Source organism: Momordica charantia (assembly GCF_013281855.1).
Source record: "Momordica charantia cultivar OHB3-1 chromosome 3 unlocalized genomic scaffold, Mcharantia_2.0 BLBB01000003.1, whole genome shotgun sequence".
Taxonomy (NCBI): Eukaryota; Viridiplantae; Streptophyta; class Magnoliopsida; order Cucurbitales; family Cucurbitaceae; genus Momordica; species Momordica charantia.
In genome coordinates, this window is record NW_028275161.1 from 20,863,417 (window position 1) to 20,880,839 (window position 17,423).

At 35.7% G+C, this 17,423-nt stretch overlaps 3 protein-coding genes across 5 annotated transcripts; all 3 read right to left on the reverse strand.

Moving 5' to 3' along the window:
* Positions 1-97: 97 nt before the first annotated feature.
* Positions 98-3,543, reverse strand: LOC111008550 (protein kinase family protein / C-type lectin domain-containing protein). Of its 3 annotated transcripts, none has more exons than XM_022281282.2 (6): positions 3,287-3,543; positions 2,860-2,959; positions 2,656-2,713; positions 1,898-2,329; positions 1,054-1,624; positions 98-887 (listed from the first exon to the last, which is right to left on the reverse strand). In XM_022281282.2, the coding sequence occupies exons 2-6, from the start codon at positions 2,947-2,949 to the stop codon at positions 356-358; spliced, it is 1,683 nt and encodes a 560-aa protein (XP_022136974.1). In that variant the 5' UTR covers positions 2,950-2,959; positions 3,287-3,543; the 3' UTR covers positions 98-355. The 3 variants fall into 3 exon arrangements, with proteins under 3 accessions (XP_022136974.1, XP_022136975.1, XP_087977742.1); XM_022281283.2 differs by lacking the exon at positions 3,287-3,543 and adding an exon at positions 3,039-3,244; XM_088121616.1 differs by lacking the exons at positions 2,656-2,713; positions 3,287-3,543 and having other exon boundaries at positions 2,860-2,965.
* Positions 3,544-5,936: 2,393 nt separating this feature from the next.
* On the reverse strand, positions 5,937-8,432 carry UFO (F-box family protein). The gene is made up of 2 exons (XM_088122249.1): positions 8,020-8,432; positions 5,937-6,894 (listed from the first exon to the last, which is right to left on the reverse strand). Exons 1-2 carry the CDS (start codon positions 8,430-8,432, stop codon positions 5,937-5,939), a joined length of 1,371 nt encoding a protein of 456 aa, XP_087978375.1.
* Positions 8,433-13,502: 5,070 nt separating this feature from the next.
* LOC111009015 (UDP-glycosyltransferase 43) lies at positions 13,503-15,332 on the reverse strand. The gene has a single exon (XM_088122269.1). The coding sequence runs from the start codon at positions 15,108-15,110 to the stop codon at positions 13,650-13,652; it is 1,461 nt and encodes a 486-aa protein (XP_087978395.1). The 5' UTR covers positions 15,111-15,332; the 3' UTR covers positions 13,503-13,649.
* Between the last annotated feature and the right edge of the window lie 2,091 nt (positions 15,333-17,423).

The following is a 17,423-nucleotide window of genomic DNA, read 5'->3' on the forward strand; positions in this document are numbered from 1 at the left end:
TTTTACAATCCATGTTCGTGGATTGTGTTCTATAATTTTCTCATCTTTTAAGTTTGGTTTTTTCTTCAATCTCTTTCAATAAAATAGAAGCAAGTGCTGAATAAACCATTCTGCCTAATAAGTTGTGAATTTATGAGAAATAATTGTGTTTATTACCATTACAGATCAAACTGCACAATAGTTTGACCAAGTGAAGTAGCCATGCAGTCGTGCATACGGGAGACCAGCGTTCTAAAACTAATCAGAAATTGGGTCTAGTGTAACTACCTACCTAGGATCCTGTCCTAAATTAACTGGCTTCTTTCCAAGTTAGAATCTTGCAATAGGAAACCTTCATGAAGTTAGATGAATGCTTTCACTTCGTATTGAGAGGTGAGGGTGCCAACTGTTGCAACTGATGAACAACATGAGACATTCTAGGGCGCATGGATGGGACATGCTGCGTGCAAGCATACACAAGGTCAACCACCTTCTGAACAACACCAGCCTCCGGAATTTCAGAAGTCGGAGTGGCGGTTATATGAGGATCCAAGAGATCTAGGTAACAGTGAGCCTGCACGAGAGGCGTTGCCCATTCGAAAATGCTCTGCCAACCGACAGAATCAACTGCTTGTGCGGGCCTTCGACCGGTCACAATTTCAAGCAGCAGCACCCCAAAACTGTAGACATCACTCTTTGTTGTAAGCTCGTTTCTGTAGACAAATTCTGGGGCAAGGTATCCATAGGTTCCTCCTGCCATCACTGTCCTCTCATGCATTACTTCATATGCCACCAACTTCGACAGGCCAACTCCCATCAGATGTGCTCCAAGTTCTTCGTCAAGAAGTACATTACTGGCACGGATATCACGATGTACCACATGTGGCTTAACCTTGTCATGAAGGAACCTGTATAAAACATAAAAGATCAGAGTCAGTTAATAATTGCTAGAGACAGGATAGATTACAAACCGAAGTAACAGTTCCGTTGGATCATAACTAAGGAATGAAAAATAAGTAGAGAAAGCAGTCTGATTTCTTTTTAATAAGAGAGAGAGGCATAAATTGTACATACGCGATCCCTTGGGCAAGAGTCGTGGCAATTTTCATTCTCATGGTCCAGTCTAAGCTTCGACCACCCCTTGGTACATGGTGAAGCCATCTATCTAAGGGCCCATTAACAATGAATTCATAAACAATGTAGCGGTCACCATGGTCATAGCAGCATCCTTTCAGGGCAACCAAATTTGGATGGCGAAGTTTAGCAACTCTTCCAATTTCAGAATGGAACTCTTTTTTCCTTTGAAAGCTGGACTTCTTTAACCTTTTAATTGCAACTCTTGAACCATCAGGTAAAAGCCCACTGTATGTACCACCTGTTTTTGGGTCTCCAAGAAGACGGTTTCCCTCACTGAAGTTTTTCGTAATCGACCTTAGCTCTTCTTTAGTAAACACTTTCCATGAAGGAGGTACCAATGCAGAAGCTGCAGGATTGGATGGCTTCCGAGACCTTCTCCGCTTCTTGCTCCTCTTGTAAGCAAGAAGCCAAATCACCACAGCTAACGTTGTGCAAAATATCAACCCACTTACAACTGCCAGAATGACAAGATATTCCTTGTGGCAGTGCATGCGTTGGCATCTATCATCTGATACAAAGAAAAGAGTATTTTCTCAATGTGGCTCATATTCCTCAATGACTAACCTACTCAAAGAACCAGGAAGTGAAAATACCATACATGCTAGATTCATTCTCTTGAATGGAAAGGTAAATGTATCAATTTCTCCCTAGCTACAGGTTGTTTCTCCTTAAATTTTTTTTTTCTTCTTGTGTGGGTGGGTGTGGATGGGGGAGACATGGAGGATATACATAGCAAGCCATGATGAATAATGTGACCAGAACATCCAAGATAATGCCATACCTGTATTAAGCATGCATATAAAAGGGTGAGAAGTGTTGCATTTCTCAACCTTAAGGAATGGTGTTCCTGGTCCACTAAATATCAAAGAACATGTTTCAACCAAATTATTCATGCGGCAAGAGACATTTTTGCAATTAGATTGCAAAGCCGTGCTGGGAAGGATGGAATCATTCCACTTCGAGACATTATCAGACCACTTCCAAACAAAGCCATCCGAAGAGTTCAACACTCTGCCACCAACCCAACAGCCGCCAAGAGTTCGATTACACAGATTTTGTGCAAAGCTAAACTCCTGATATGTTATCGGTGCTGCTAAGTTCCCGCCAAACCTGTTGCATTGGGTCTCTGATTCATTCCATGGTTGAGAGCTCGACATGAAACCGTAGCACTTAGTATTGTTTGGGCTAATATACCAACCATGTGGGCATCGTCCTAGCCACAGAGAAAATAACACAGTTGGAAGATGCTGTATCATTACCACAGTATAAGCATAACAATGACAAACAGAGTATCGAGACAATTTCTCATAGTACATAGTGTGCTTGAATGCAAGGAAGAAAAGAGGGAAAAGAAAGTAAAAGTAAAAAACTAAATAGGACATGTCATGAAGAGTTTAAACAAAGAAAAATCTAATATATTCAGGAAGAAGAGATTCCACAGATCAAAAACAAATAGAAAGAACTCCAAATTATCTTCTTCCTCCTTCAATTAACCAAACTCTTGGAGGCAAATGATAATTCTAGAAGTTAACTGTATACCTTTTGGGTTTTCATTTCTGGAAACAACCGAATGCCCACTTACTGACTCGTTGAAAATCTACAACATGGCCAAAGGAAACTTCATGACATAATTTCTCAACAGTGGAGCACTACATTTAATTGATTTCCGGTGGAAATAGCAAAACAATAATACAACATCAAGCAGCAAGCAAGATAAAAATCAGTCTCACTCAAGTTTCTTACAGTATCCGAGGCGCCAATTCTGGACATCCAAATTACCATCAGAAGCGGAAGAAATTGCAGATAAAGCGGTTTCACCTTTGTCAGAGCCATTATCTGAACCCTAAGGATGAAAACTCCAAAGGTTAGCCAGAAAGACAACTCGTAACGAGATCGCGCAAGGAAAAACACTTCAACCAAACCTAAATAGCCCAGAAAGCACAGCAATCGGCACTTCGCAGTAATTCGCGAAAGCACTTCCACACAATCTAACAGTATTGTTAAAATTGATGCATAATTTACATCCTCCCGGAAACAAGAGGAAGATTAAAACCAAAATCACAACATCGCGAAACTCTCAGTTTGTGCCTCCCGGAAGAAGCAATAAACACGACAGTAAACGAGATTTCGAGCATCAAAGTGATGAAGAAAACATTATTAAAAGACTCACCGACCGACAAGGCGTAGACTTGTGAGGTCTTGAAATGCGACTGGTTTAGCCGTGGATTATTAACCCTTTTCTCGTCCTCTCCATCTCCACGAATTTCAGAATTTTTTACGAATCAGAGAACTGATGAAATAGCACTGCTCAGACCACCGAGATTTGCAAGGGCTCACGGTCACGAAGCGTTGTAGTGAGCAGTGAGTAGTAGTTCGGAAGTTAATGAGGTCTGCCAATGGCGACTCTGAGCACAACCCTTTTTAATTTACCGCCATCTTTCCTTTTTCTATTGACCACTATTATATTATTTTTCTAATTTTTTTCAAGGATGTATCCATTTTCACACTCATTAAATTTTTATTTTTATTTTTATTTTTTGATATCCCTCTCATTAATTGTTACTACTTTGACCTTTTATTTTTTAACAGAAAAACAGCATAAAAAATCTCTCAAAGCCATCTCATTGCAATGAAAGTTATGGTATTTTCTTTTTCGCAAAATTAAGCTCAATTAATGTACAAAAGTTATAAAAATAATATAATTCATTAATTGAGATTATCTTTTCTTTTTAACGATTCTTTAAACAAAATTTTATTAGAAAGTAAGAATTGTGATATACTAGTAGAAATTGTAATACTTTTTCAAATTTAAAGGCAGTGATGGTAAAATTCATCCAAAATCTAATTTAATGAAATTAAAAGTTTACGATGAAAATTGATATTCATAGGTGTAAAAATGAGTTTTTTCTTTATTTTTTAAACATTTATCTTTATAGTTAAAATTTCAAAAATCCAATTATGCTACATAAATTTAAATGATTTTTTTCTCTTTTATTGTCTTACTATTTTTGTTGTTGCTAATTTTTAGAATTTCAATTTAAATTTTCTAGCTTCATTAATTTTAACCTAATTATGGATCTAATAAACTTAACGTTAAATACATCTCTTAAAGAAATATTTTTTAGGGAAAAATAAATCAATTTTTACCCTAACCATTTCTTGTAAGCTTTCAATTTCTTCATCAATTTTGATATTTCACTGTAGATTGATATTTCACTGTAGATTTAGATAAGTGTCAGCTTTTACCTTATGTTCAATATCTACTACTCATTCAGACACTCATTTTAAGCAGAAAAACTATGTATAAAAATATCTAAAAAATCATTAATTTTAATAAGAAACAAAATTTCCACCAAATTAAATGGGATCAATTGACAAAAGCGACCGAATAACTTTAACAAAATCAACAAATTAAAAAAAAAAAAATCAAACTCTAATGTTGTTTTTATTTGAATTCTATTAATTATTTTGTACCAAACGTATGATAAAATGAAACTTACTTATCAAAAGATTTTTTTTATATCCGCGAGTATCCACCAAATAATGAGTAATTAAATATTTTATCAATTAATATTTAATCACTTTGTGGTTTCGAGTGTATTCATATTTTTGCAGCTTCCGTGTAACAAAATCCTCTCTTCTCTGCACAGAGAGGCAGGGCTCAAAGGCCTAAGGCCTAGGCATGTTTGTGATTTTGCAGTGGTTGATGGAAGTTTGATGTATTTCATCTCCATTGGAGTTAGAGGAGAGGGACACAGAAATTAGAACAGAACAAAACATTATATAAACAGTAACGCTAATCAAAACGTAAAGTACTTACTGTTACTGCTTCTTCTTCTTCTGGTCCGCGTGCCCTAAATTTAGGATTTCGACAATGACACACCAACATTTCTCAAATTTAGGAATTGAAGGCCCCATGCATTCACCTACCACTCTCATAATAACTCATATGTCTTTCTTTCTCCACCCACGCATCCTCTCCATTATTCTAAATCCCACGCTCTATTAAACAAAAACCAACCCGATCCCACGATGAAAATATAAGGAGCTTAACAAAAGTTTATAATTAATACACATGGGCTAGTCCTTTTGTATTATAAATGAAAGCTCATGAATATTGATTTTGTATTATCCAGGCCTAAAAGCTCAATCGAGGATACAATCTAAAACATAGAGAGAAGATTGGTGAACCAAAAGAGACATTATCTAGAGGGCATGCTATAAGGGACCTAATAATGACTTATAATGTGAGTGGTGTGACGCTCGAGTAGAAATGAGGTGTACATGAATGAACCAAATACCACAATACCAGTCTGAATGAGAGGAATTTTAAGATCATGGAAAATTTGACCGGGACAGTTGTTGCTCTTCTAAGTAGCTCAGAAGTCGATACAATCAGGTTGTAGGGAAATGCCAAGTCAATTAGGGCAAAAATCCGGATTTCGAATCCTGAGCTGGAGACATGACAAGTGGCTACTCCTGTTGACGTCAATGAACTTTTAAGATGGAATCTCATACCTATAATATTTTTCCAAACGTCAATGGTCAGATGTTGACTCATTATTATTGAACTTAAAAAAAATTAATAATAATAGAGAAAGATATGGGGACAATAAAAACGCTAAAAATCTGCATGAACTCCTCCAAGAACCTCATAAACAGTACAACACAGCACACACAGGTGATTAAATCAACGACAACAACTAATCTACTCTACCACATCTTTTTTTTTTTTTTTTTAAAGAACACATTTTTCTAAATTCTCCCAGCTTATCAGTTGATTAAAAAACAGAAGCAAAAAGCAAAAAGCAAAGCAAGCCCTAGGGAATGGGATGGGTAGTGTTGTAAGTGTGAAATGGAATGGAGATCAAGTGATCAATGACTCCAGTGACGGGCGTGGCGAGCCTGGGGTCATAAGCAAAGCCTTGCAGCAGCTCCTCCCCGCCGGCAGTAGACGACGTGGCAACGTAGGGACACGGCGGAATCCACTGCCACATCTTGGTACACATGTCGTACAACAGCGCAGCCTTGTCCCAGCATCCCCGCACCATTATGACCATGAACTCCCCATGCGCCACCGCGTCGAACCCCCGCCCCGCTTCCATTTCCTCGAACTGCACGTACAGCTGCTGCGGCATTCTCTCCATCTCTATCCATGCGCTCCCGCATCCCTGTAGCCCCCACACCCTCAGGCTCTTCGGGATGTTCAGCTTGCTCTTCTCCACCGCCGCCACCAGCAGCACCTTCCCCCGGCTCTCCACCAGGCTCGGCGACCGCAGGAACCGCCGCATCGGGGCTTGGATCTTCCACCACTTGTTCACCGCTACGTCGTACGCCAGGATGCTGAACGGGCTGTAGTTCATGCAGTAGAACTTCCCCGCAACCTCCACCATCCGGCTCGACTCGAAGCTGCACAGCCGCGGCAGCGTCGAGCTCGTGCCCCACATCGAGTAGAATCCGCCGCCGTCGATGTGGAAGCTCTCGGCGGTCAGGTTTTTGACGGCGTACGGGGAGATTAGGTCGTCGCCGGCCACCGTGACGTCTATGGAGGATGGGGTCACGGCGAGGCCGACGGAAGGGAAGAGGCGGGGCCGTAGCGTGGGCGGAAGCTGGGAGAGGGTGCCCACGATGGGGTTCGATAGGATCAAAGTCTTGGGCCCTCCCTCGTCCGGGGCCCAGCAGATTAGTCCGCCGGAGGATGCCACCGGAGAGAACCCCGGCGGAATTAGACCGAACGAAATACGGTACCATGCCACGTCGTATGGGTCCAACAGGTACCTGGTTAAACATATATTCAATTGAACAAAACATTAGTTATTAAATATGGAAAATGTTAGACTTCAATGGTGAGGAGCAAATATTTTCTTTAAATTTATGATCTATTTACTATTAGTGTATGAGGTTTTACATCTAAGTAGTTAGTTTATCTTAATTCACAGCAGGTGGAAAGTTTAATTCCACATCCCATATTTATTTTACTAAAAGAAGTCTTAGTACATTTGAATGTCAAGAAGATTATTTTTCTCATCGTTTAATATTGTCATCTACCAACTCATTACGGAATATACGATAAAGGGAGAAAGAGGAACCGTAGATGTTTTTCTTCAAAAGACAAAAAAAAAAAAAAAAAAAGGTCACACCATATATTTCTTTAAGAAAATAAAATTGTAAGGTGTCATCACCCGTTTCCGCCCACCAATTAAATTTGACCGTTTTTTTTTATTTTTTATTTTGAAGAAAGAAACCATTTCATTCAGAGGAAGTGAGAAATATACCTAAGACGACGGAATTAGACAGTTAACTTTTTAAAAAATAAAATATATATATATATTCTTTTATGCATTTTTCTCTTTACTTGACAAAAATAACGGTGGTTAGTAAAAGAAGTCATTAAGTATTGATTTTTTTTTCCTCTATTCCAATCGACAAGATCTCCCTAACACTCGACAGATTAATGGATGGACTAAAATTTTAGAACCAATAAAATTATGAACAATGCTTTACAAAGTGCAGGACCTATGGGTGAAAGTTTTGACACATAGGAGAGTCAAATGTTTTATAAAAAAAATAAAATGAAGGATTGTCGAATTTTCTATTTGACCACTAGAAAAATTAAAATATGTGCATGCTTCCATCTCAGAAACGATTCTCCTTTGCCAAATAGAAAAAACAGAGAAAAAAATACTAGATTTTTCGTCACTTTTATTAAATATTTGATAATTAAGAGATAAATATAAAAATAGAGAGTTCTTTGAAAGAAATTTTCAATTTTCAATTTTTTAATAGTAGCAAAGACATCGAGTAATTTAGCGTTAATAATATGATATATATTATTTTTTTTTTGTTTTTTCTGTTAAATTTTTGTGAATTAAAAAAGAAGAGAAGAAGTATGAGGGAGGTTACCCTTCGTAGGTGGGCCTGGCGTCCGGTCCATGAGCGCAGTTAGTACTCCGATAAATGTGGCTCTTGAGGCCTTTCATCTTGAAGAAAATGAACCAGTGGCGGCGGTGGGGCGAGAGGTGGAGGTACAATTCGAGAAAGCTGCCGTAGAACAGAAGTCCGTACCACCTTTTGCAGACGCAGCGGGCGCGGAAGAAGGCCGGCGGGGGGAGGAAGGCCACCACGCGATCCAGCAGGCGCTGCGGCAGTTTGCTCCAGATTCTGCTGTCCATTCTGGGGCTGCTGCTGCTGCTACTGGAGCTGGAAATTATGGCGCAATTTGAATTAGCAGAGGCGCTCAAGCTGTAGCCAAAGGGCAGACTACCACTACTCCTCATGGAGGAGTGTAGAGTGTCCATATTGTGACCCAAACTCATGACGTTCTGGAACCTGTAAATGCAATCGGATTTTTACTTTTAGAGGAAATTAGGCAGAATAAGGGTTTCTTCAATTTGTTGTCTGGTCTGTGTATTTATTTCAGTGGGAGGGGAAATCTATGTGGAGAATACTAATAGAGAGAGTGAGAGAGAACAAAAATGGGAGGAAATTCAGATGATTATAAAAGATGTTCAAACTCGGAAAGGAGGGGTAGTTTTGTTTTGGCTTGTGGGGAGTGGACAGGTGTTTATATAGGGTGGATTGGGGTGTGTCATTTTGCCTTGCTTTAATTTTTTTTTTTTAATTATTGTTTTTTTGTTTGTCTCTGACTGTTGGCGAGTGTGAATGGCAGTGACTCTGATGGTTGCATCTGTCATTTCGAGTTGTTTTGTCAATGGCCGAGGTAGGAAGTACAGGGGCATCTCTCTCTTTCTCCCTCCCTCTTTCTCTCTTACACTCACGAAATTGGTAAATAAGTTTTAATTCTATTTACTTAAGTCAACTCTCCATTTTATATAACAATATACTTCAATGTTGATCAGTCAATAATCACTATTAAATTGTTTGGGATGATGGAGTCAAACCGAAGAAAAAAAAATTCCTATAATTTTTACTTGTCCTATTTAGTTTAAGTTTTTTTATTTTCCTATTTCTTTCTAGTTTTTGTCATACCATCTATTATAAATAGAGATAGATGAGTCATTTGATTGGTGTGCACAAATAGAGAGTCGTGAGAAATTTTCCAAGAATAGAGAATTTGAGAGCTAAATACTTGTGTATCCGTTCGAGAGTTTGAAAGGCTTGTAGAGTGATCCGTGAGCATTTTCTGTGTGAGGGAAACTAAGAGAAATCATTGTAAGGGGCTTGTAAATTCTTAGGAGATTTTTCCTGACATTTTAGTAGAACCTGCAACGGTAACAGATAACTGGACGTAGCTCACATTAGGTGAACCAGTATAAATTCGACGTTTAATTTTCTTCTCCCTAATCTATTTATCGTCTTGTTACTTAGAAATTTTAGATTATTTTATCTAATCATACGCTGCATTTTTTTTCACAACATAAATTTTAGAAAAAACTTTACTATCAAATATTTAATAATTTATTATTTTTTTAAAAATAATTCTTTTTAATGGTAGGAAGCAACTTTGTCCTCACACCATTAAATGTTTGACTAAATGTAAAAACATTAACAATTTTTAAAATATAATGATTGTAAATTTTTCAATGGTGAGAACAAGATTTGTTCTTTTTGTTTTTTATTTTTTTTAATTTTAACATTTCTCTATCTCAATTGTCAAATATTTAATGATATTAAGGAGTCAAATTTTAGAAACAAGGGAGACAAATGATGGGAGGGATACCCTTAGACAAGTTTTTTCCTTAAATCAAAATTTTAATCCATCAATATCTAAATATTATTGTTTGGTTTTTAAAATGTATAATTCTCAATTAAAATAAAATAACTATTTTAAAGTTATTCTCTAATATTTTAAAAAGTGACGGTTTATATCCTTCCTATTATTGTGCCACCTACCATTTTCTTCACTCTCAATACTTATTTTAACCAACCTATGTGATTTATAAGTCAATAGATATACTATCGAGTCACATTGTCTTGTCTATTGAAAGTTTATGGATCAAAATGAGAGATTTATAGCATTATATATTCATATTGCAAATTCTAATACCTATCACTATATATATCTACGATGTTGAATAGTACTAATACAACAAATTTGAATAAATGGTCTCGAGGACAAGAACAGTTGGAAATTTCATCCTATGATAAGAGTAAACTCCCAAATGCACAGGAAACCCTCTCTAGAAACAAAGATTTCTTAAGATAATATTCAAAATCTCTATTAGAATACTAAAACTTACTATCTACAGCCTTAGACAAATAGCTAATGATTCTAAAACGCCAATTAACAAATTAACTAAAAAAATAAACACTTACCAAATTATCGAACAACCCACTCCAAGAGAGTATATACTTACGCACAAAAAAAAGAAAAGCTTTAAATGAAATGAAAAGGAAATAGTTAAATGTATAACAAAATATTCATTAATTACCAATTTGAATTTGTACCTGTAAATACAAATTGCACGGAGACATCATAAACTTGTATTTCCCAAATAATTGGGGGCCCATGGCCCCTTCTTCCCTACCCATGTCCTGCTCTCCTTCTGCCACTGCGCTTTCTGGTTTTTTCCTTTTAATATTTCATAATTTTCCTGCCAAATTTTCATTATTGCCCTAGTAATCCAAAACAATACTTTCTACCTTAATTAGAGATCTAGAGTGGATTATATTATTTAGAAAATGGAAAATAATATATATATATCAATTTAATAACTCAACTTATGAATCCCTCTTCCCACGTTCATATATATCAAAGGAGCAAAACAAAAGAAAGAAAAAAGAAATTGTAAACGGCGCATGTAAAATATATATACTAAAAAAAGCTTGAACGTGAATGAGGGAATCCCAATTTGTCAAGAACACCATCTAAGATAAAGAGCATTAAATAATATAATAGCGAAAAGAAAGAGAAATGAAAAAGAAATATAAATATATATATATAGTTGTTTGTCAGTGAGATCATACGTCCAATCCAATCTCATTTATTGATAGATTTGGTGGCAGTTTTGGGGTGTGGCGTGAACTACCAAAAAGTTAGAAGAGAAGAGTGAGTTGAAGCTGAAGCTGTTGATTTTTGATCTAATCATTCACCTCTCTGCTACAGAGAAGCTGTTCTGAAATTTTCTTTCTTTCTTGTTTCTGCAAATCATCATTTTCTCTTTTTGCAGCTCTATTGGCTGTTGTTTGGTTTTGTTAAGGGAAGCAAAAATCTCAGTCAGATTTATGACCCCCACACCACACACCCACCGTCTTGTTCTTGTCAATCTCTCTCTCTCTCTCTCTCTCTTTTTTTTTTTTTAGTTTTTGCATTATTCATTTCTAAAATGGAAAAAAGCACTTTTGCTCACTTTTGGAAATCTCTCTCCTGCTTTAAGTAATCTCCTTATTTAGCACAAAGTTGAGTCTTCAAATTTGGAAATTTGAGTCTCCCTTCAAGCAACCCCCTCTCTCCACTCCCACTGCCATCTCTATACATCGATCTTTTCCTTTATTTTCCCTCTTGTCTTGTACATTTCCCCATCCTCTTCCTCTCTCTTCTCCATTCATCTCCCCTTATTCTTCCCATTGGCTTGCTGTCTAATGTTTAGATAATTCTTTTCCATTTATTTCCAGAGCTTTAAAAGTTTTAATTTAATCTCTCAAGTATTTGTCGTATTTTTCAATTATATTTTAATGTTAAAATTTTGTTGTTACATTTTAATATTTACCTATAATTAAATATGGGTTTTTTTTTAATTTAATTCGAGGGTTTAAATTTTGAGAATCTTTATCCAATGCATGGGAGGGAAACATCACATATTATAAAGAGAGGTTAAAAAACTTATTTCTTTTTATAAGTTACTGCAGCTACCTTTCCTATAAATATCTCTCTTCTTACATTCTCAAAATACAACTAACACAACTTACAACTCATACTTTCTTCTCTACATTTTCTATTTTGCTCCTTCAAGAGCAATTGACTAAAAGATGAGTGTTCTTTGTTGTAGAGCTTTAAACTCAACCTCTAATTGCAGAGTGGTTTGAGCTACATGACGTTTTAATTGAGTTGTTGTATCTTGGAGGGGATATGCTAGAGAATACTTGCACTGGAAGGTGGTTGATAAAGAAATGCACACCGTCAGAGGGCTTGAATCTTCTTAAAAGGAGCGAGATACATGCATCTCAACCTAATTGAGATTATGTGTTTGTTTCTCAATATTTACTCCAAACTAGTTATGTTATTTTTAATTCTCCCAACAAAATTAACTAATTACAACTTACACGGTGTGATACACAAATTTAGAAGATGGGATAGGGTACCTAAATGAAGAAAAGTCGACTTTCTACCCTTCTAAGAAATCCTAGCATTAGTCTAATTCATTTTCAAAATTTCTACCAAATCACTAATTAGCATCTCAAGTTAGCTTATGGTCATCTCTAATTTTAATATTATTCAGTAACGTTATAATTGAAAAATGCTAAACTATTAGACACTACGTTGGAACCTTTTAAATATTTATATAATATTTTGGATACCACTGAGATAATGAAGTAATTCAGTGATTTATGAAAAATATTAATATATATCACAGAGTTTAGTAGGGTTCGAGTCCCCGGGCCCACATTGGTTCTGCTCCTGTTTGTTATGTGTGTTTTACATGTTTAAATTATTTATGAAAGACTAACAATATTTGTTAAAAAAAATTTGTAGCGTTTTGTTAAAATTTTAAAGAGTCGTCTGAACTAATTAATTTTTAAAAATGATTACAGTTCTTTGAGATAAAGTATTTAGTTAATTTTCTTTAAGAAAATGCTTACAAAGTAAGTACTTCACTTAACATTTTTTTTTTCAAAAATATCATAAACTCACATTAAATCATTTGTGAAAAATTAATGATGATAACAAAAATGATTTTTTTTATTTATAAACTCAATTAGTTAAAATAAAACGTTTGAAAGTTTAAAATAAAAATAGAATAAACATTAGAATGTTCGACAAAAAATAATTAGTTTCTTCTTCTAAAAAGTTTAAGGTGCATATTTGATATTAAATTTTTACAGAAAAAAATTATTTGAAATAAGGAAGTCAAATTGAAGAGAGCTAATTAATTAACATCTTAGAAATTAAATATTCAAATTCGCACCCTTATTTATTGGAGTAAAAAAAGAAAATATGGAGTAAGTGACATAATAGACATTGATCGATTTTGTATGAACGAAGTAATTAAAAAAAAGTAAATGTCAAATTTGATGAAAATGACATCTAACTACCGCAATAGTAAAATTTTAGAAAATGTTTCATTCGTACATGTTGCTTTCAGAAGCAGAAAATGTCAAAATGTCAAATATTTATATGGTTATGAAAATGAAATCCCACTAATTACAAAATGTAATATCATAAAAGTCAGGGTGACATAAAGAATACAACTTTGTGTTATTAGAAATAGAAAAGAAAAAAGAACTCTTTTAACTTTTTATTCCAACTCATTGATTCCATTTTATTTTAGCGGTAAATATATATTTATTTAATCGAGCATTATCCGCGAACAAAGAGAAAATATGCAACTTTAATATGTCTCAGTTTCAAATTATTACAAAATATGAGCCGTTAATTTATGAATCAGAAGATTCAAGGCCTCGTATGAGGATCCATTTTCCATGAGAACAATTCTGCACTTCACTTCCATTTGCTTCACTTTCGATCTGACCTCGTCATTGTTGTCCATCAAGCGCCTCAGCGCTCTCTCTAGCTCCTCTGCAGTCACCACATTGCTTCCCTCTCGATAGTCAAGTCGTAACTCCACCGCCAATTCCAATTCCTTCACAACTTCGAAGGCATTCATTTGCTGCTCCGCATACACTGGCCACGTGGCTATTGGTACACCACACCACAAGCTCTCCAAAATCGAGTTCCAACCGCAATGCGACACGAACCCTCCGATAGCACGGTGGGCCAGAATACTCACCTGTGGGACCCACCCACAGACCAGTCCCAGCCCTGCCGTGCGACGTGAAAATCCTTCCGGCAGCACGTCGTTTGGGTCGGAGTAGTCGTCCGGGAGGTCTAATTGGGCCTTCGGAGGCTCCCGTACGGCCCACACAAAGCGGAATCCAGCCCGTTCGAGCCCGAATGCAATCTCTCTCACTTGAGCCTCATCGAGACTCCCCATACTACCGAAGCTCAACAGAACAACCGACGCCGTCGGCTGTTCGTCGAGCCATCTCAAGACGGCCTCGTGGTCCGGTCGAGAAGGCTGCCACCGGTCCGGGCCGGCCAGATCAAGTATCGGCCCAACCGCGTAAACCGGCGGAATGTCATCTTGCAATAGCGAGCCAAGCGCGTGAGTCTCAAGCTCCGTAAACGTGTTTATAACAATCCCCTTAGTATCAAGGTACCTACGCCCGTGGAGGGTGTACCAATAATAACCATCCTCCGTCTTCAAAACAGTGCTGGGCAGCAACGCGGCAGTTAACGAGTGAACGAAACTCGGTAAGACCAACTCAGCGTCCGAGTCACGAATTAAATCCGCAACCCGGTCACGGTCCAGCTTCGGGAGGTGGATCATGAGGCTAAGGAAAGTGGCCGGAGACGCAAAGAAAAGGTAGCTAGGAATCTCGAGGTCATTAGCTACGTCGATGATCGCCGTAGTGAACATATCGACGAAAATTCCGGCGACACGGCCGCCGGAATCGAGGATTTTGTGGACGGCGCGCTTGACGTTGGGCTTATGGGCCTCGATGACTAAGGAGATGTAGCCCATGGAGCAGTGGTAGAGGGCCGGGGACGGCGGTTCGAGGGGAGGGAGATGGAGGAATTGGACATTATTATGGGAATTAGTGGAAGAATTATTATTGGTATGAGAGAGACGGAGACGCGATTGGGTGTAGGAATTGACAAGGGGTCTTTCGGGGAGGTCGATGATGAGAAACGTGGCGAAGAAACGGGGATCGTGGGCGACAAGTCGGAGGGCGAATTCGACGGCCGGAACTTGGTTTCCGATTGCGGGAGTGCAGATGAAAACTAGATGATGATGATGATGAGATAAAGCCATTGCGGGAGAGGAAAGTTGAGGCAGCGGAGCAAGTACAGTAGTAGTTGGATTGGGTGGGGGAAATTTTATATATCAATAATTCAAGTATTGAAAACGACTGACCGATAAGTTTTGCAATTTCTTCACGATTTGCTCAAACATATTCTTTATTCAAAATGTCATTAAAATTGATCTATCATAATGTATAAGATGCTGGTCCAAAAAGTAAAAGAAAAATACTTCACGCCGGAGATAAGATTTTTTTAGTATATGTGAAGGTCTGGAGATAAGATTTTTTTAGTACATGAGAAGGTGAGTGACCAACTCACAATCTCTTGATCCAAATGTATGTTAATATTTTTTTTAGTATATGTGAAGGTCCGGAGATAAGATTTTTTTAGTACATGAGAAAGTGAGTGATCAACTCACAACCTCTTGATCCAAATGTATGTTAATTATCTCGCTTGGATGGAAGACAAAATTGAACCAAAATTTTTTAAAAGTAAATAAATGTAATATTGGAAAAAGGGTTACCGTATTTTATTCAATTTTTATTTTAAAGAACTATAATTAGTATTTGAATTATAATTCTTTTTTAAGAGAGATTAAAAATGATAATTTTTTTTGTTAGTAAATATTAAATTTTTGTTCAAGAAAGTAAATGTAGACAAAAACTTAAAACATAGTTATACTAAAAATTAAACACTAAACAAAAAAGAAAATAAGATAAAAGAATGTGATATAAAATAGCTATTGATAGTAATTTATAAATGAAGATAGAGAAAAAATATATATTAATTACAGGAATGAAAATATATTTTAAAAGTATGAAAATACGAACTCAACTAAAAATACATGAATCAAAATAGTATTTTAATCTTATTTATAATTGAAACATATAAATTTATAATTATGGAGTTAATTCTAGTCAAGATATTGAATTAAAGAAAGGTTAATAATTTTTGGTGGCTCCATTGTTATTTGCCATGACCCATATGTAATCTGAAATGTGCGATTCTATATATCAAAAAATGAGAAACCAATTTTAAATCTATGTACGTAGACTATGATTGTTATTATTATTATTATTTTATTTCAATTATTTCTTTTAGTTTTAATTGGCTGTTCAAAGTTCCAAACATCTGAACGGATAAAATTAGGCACCTCTTCGAGAAGGATTTCTTACTTTTATTTTATTTTGAAGCAGAGAAATAATTTAATTTCTTTTTGGGAAGAATTTTACATAATACGTAATCGCACACATCACGAACCACTGAAGTCATAATTAAATCATTTGCGGAAAAAAAAGAAGTCATAATTAAATCCAAAGTTTGTTGAAATTTAGCTTTTTTCATATGTCAAACTTCAAGGTATTCTCTATATCCTTTTTCATATTGTAAGGTACTTAAACGAACTATATCCTGGGTTCAAAACTTCATGTCAGGGAATTGTATAAAAATAATTTGAATGCATTGATATGTATTTAGAGTATATATTTTGATACTAAATTGGTTAGTTTACAAATTTTTTTCCGTTAAAGTTTTAATATTGCATTTAATTAATAGATCTCTAAGATTAAAAGAACTATATATTAATAAGTTCATAGGCACAATAGTACAACCTAGAATAGATTTGTTCAAGTAAGTTTTTTAGAGCTTTTTCTTTTTCTTTTTAAAGTCGTTTGAACTAATAAATTATTGAACTTAATAGAAGAGTAATAAGTTAAGGAAAAATTGAAAAAATGGATTAGATAGAAAATTAAAAATTTGAAGACCTATTGAATATATTTTTAAAGGTCATGAACATGTTAAATACAACGCTCTCAATATTTTTAAAAATCAAACTTATAATTTATACGATTAAACTTAGTTCAATTAGACATAAAACACGATTTTTTGTGTCAATATGTAAGAAATAGAATAACCATGGGTGACTCATTAGTTCAAAGGAACTAGGGTTAATTGTTCAACCTGTGTTTTAATTTGTGTTTAGTAAAATATTTGTAAACTAATGGTAGTTGTTGATATCGAATTAAATTTACCCAGTCCATTCTTTTAAGGTGAGATATGGAAACATAAGGAGGAGGGTAGTTTTTGTATATTTTTTTCAAGCTCACTTGAGGGGAGTGTAGTTTTAAGAGATATTAAAATTATTTGTATATGAAACAAGTCATTAGAGATGTTGAAATTATTTGTATACGAGATAAGCAAACTAAACTTATAATTTAACGATACTTTTTTATCTTTATCTATAATTTTTTTTCTTAAGAGTAGAAAAATGTTGGTAATATGATCTACAACTTGTATGGTTGGCTAGCACATTTGGATAAGAATT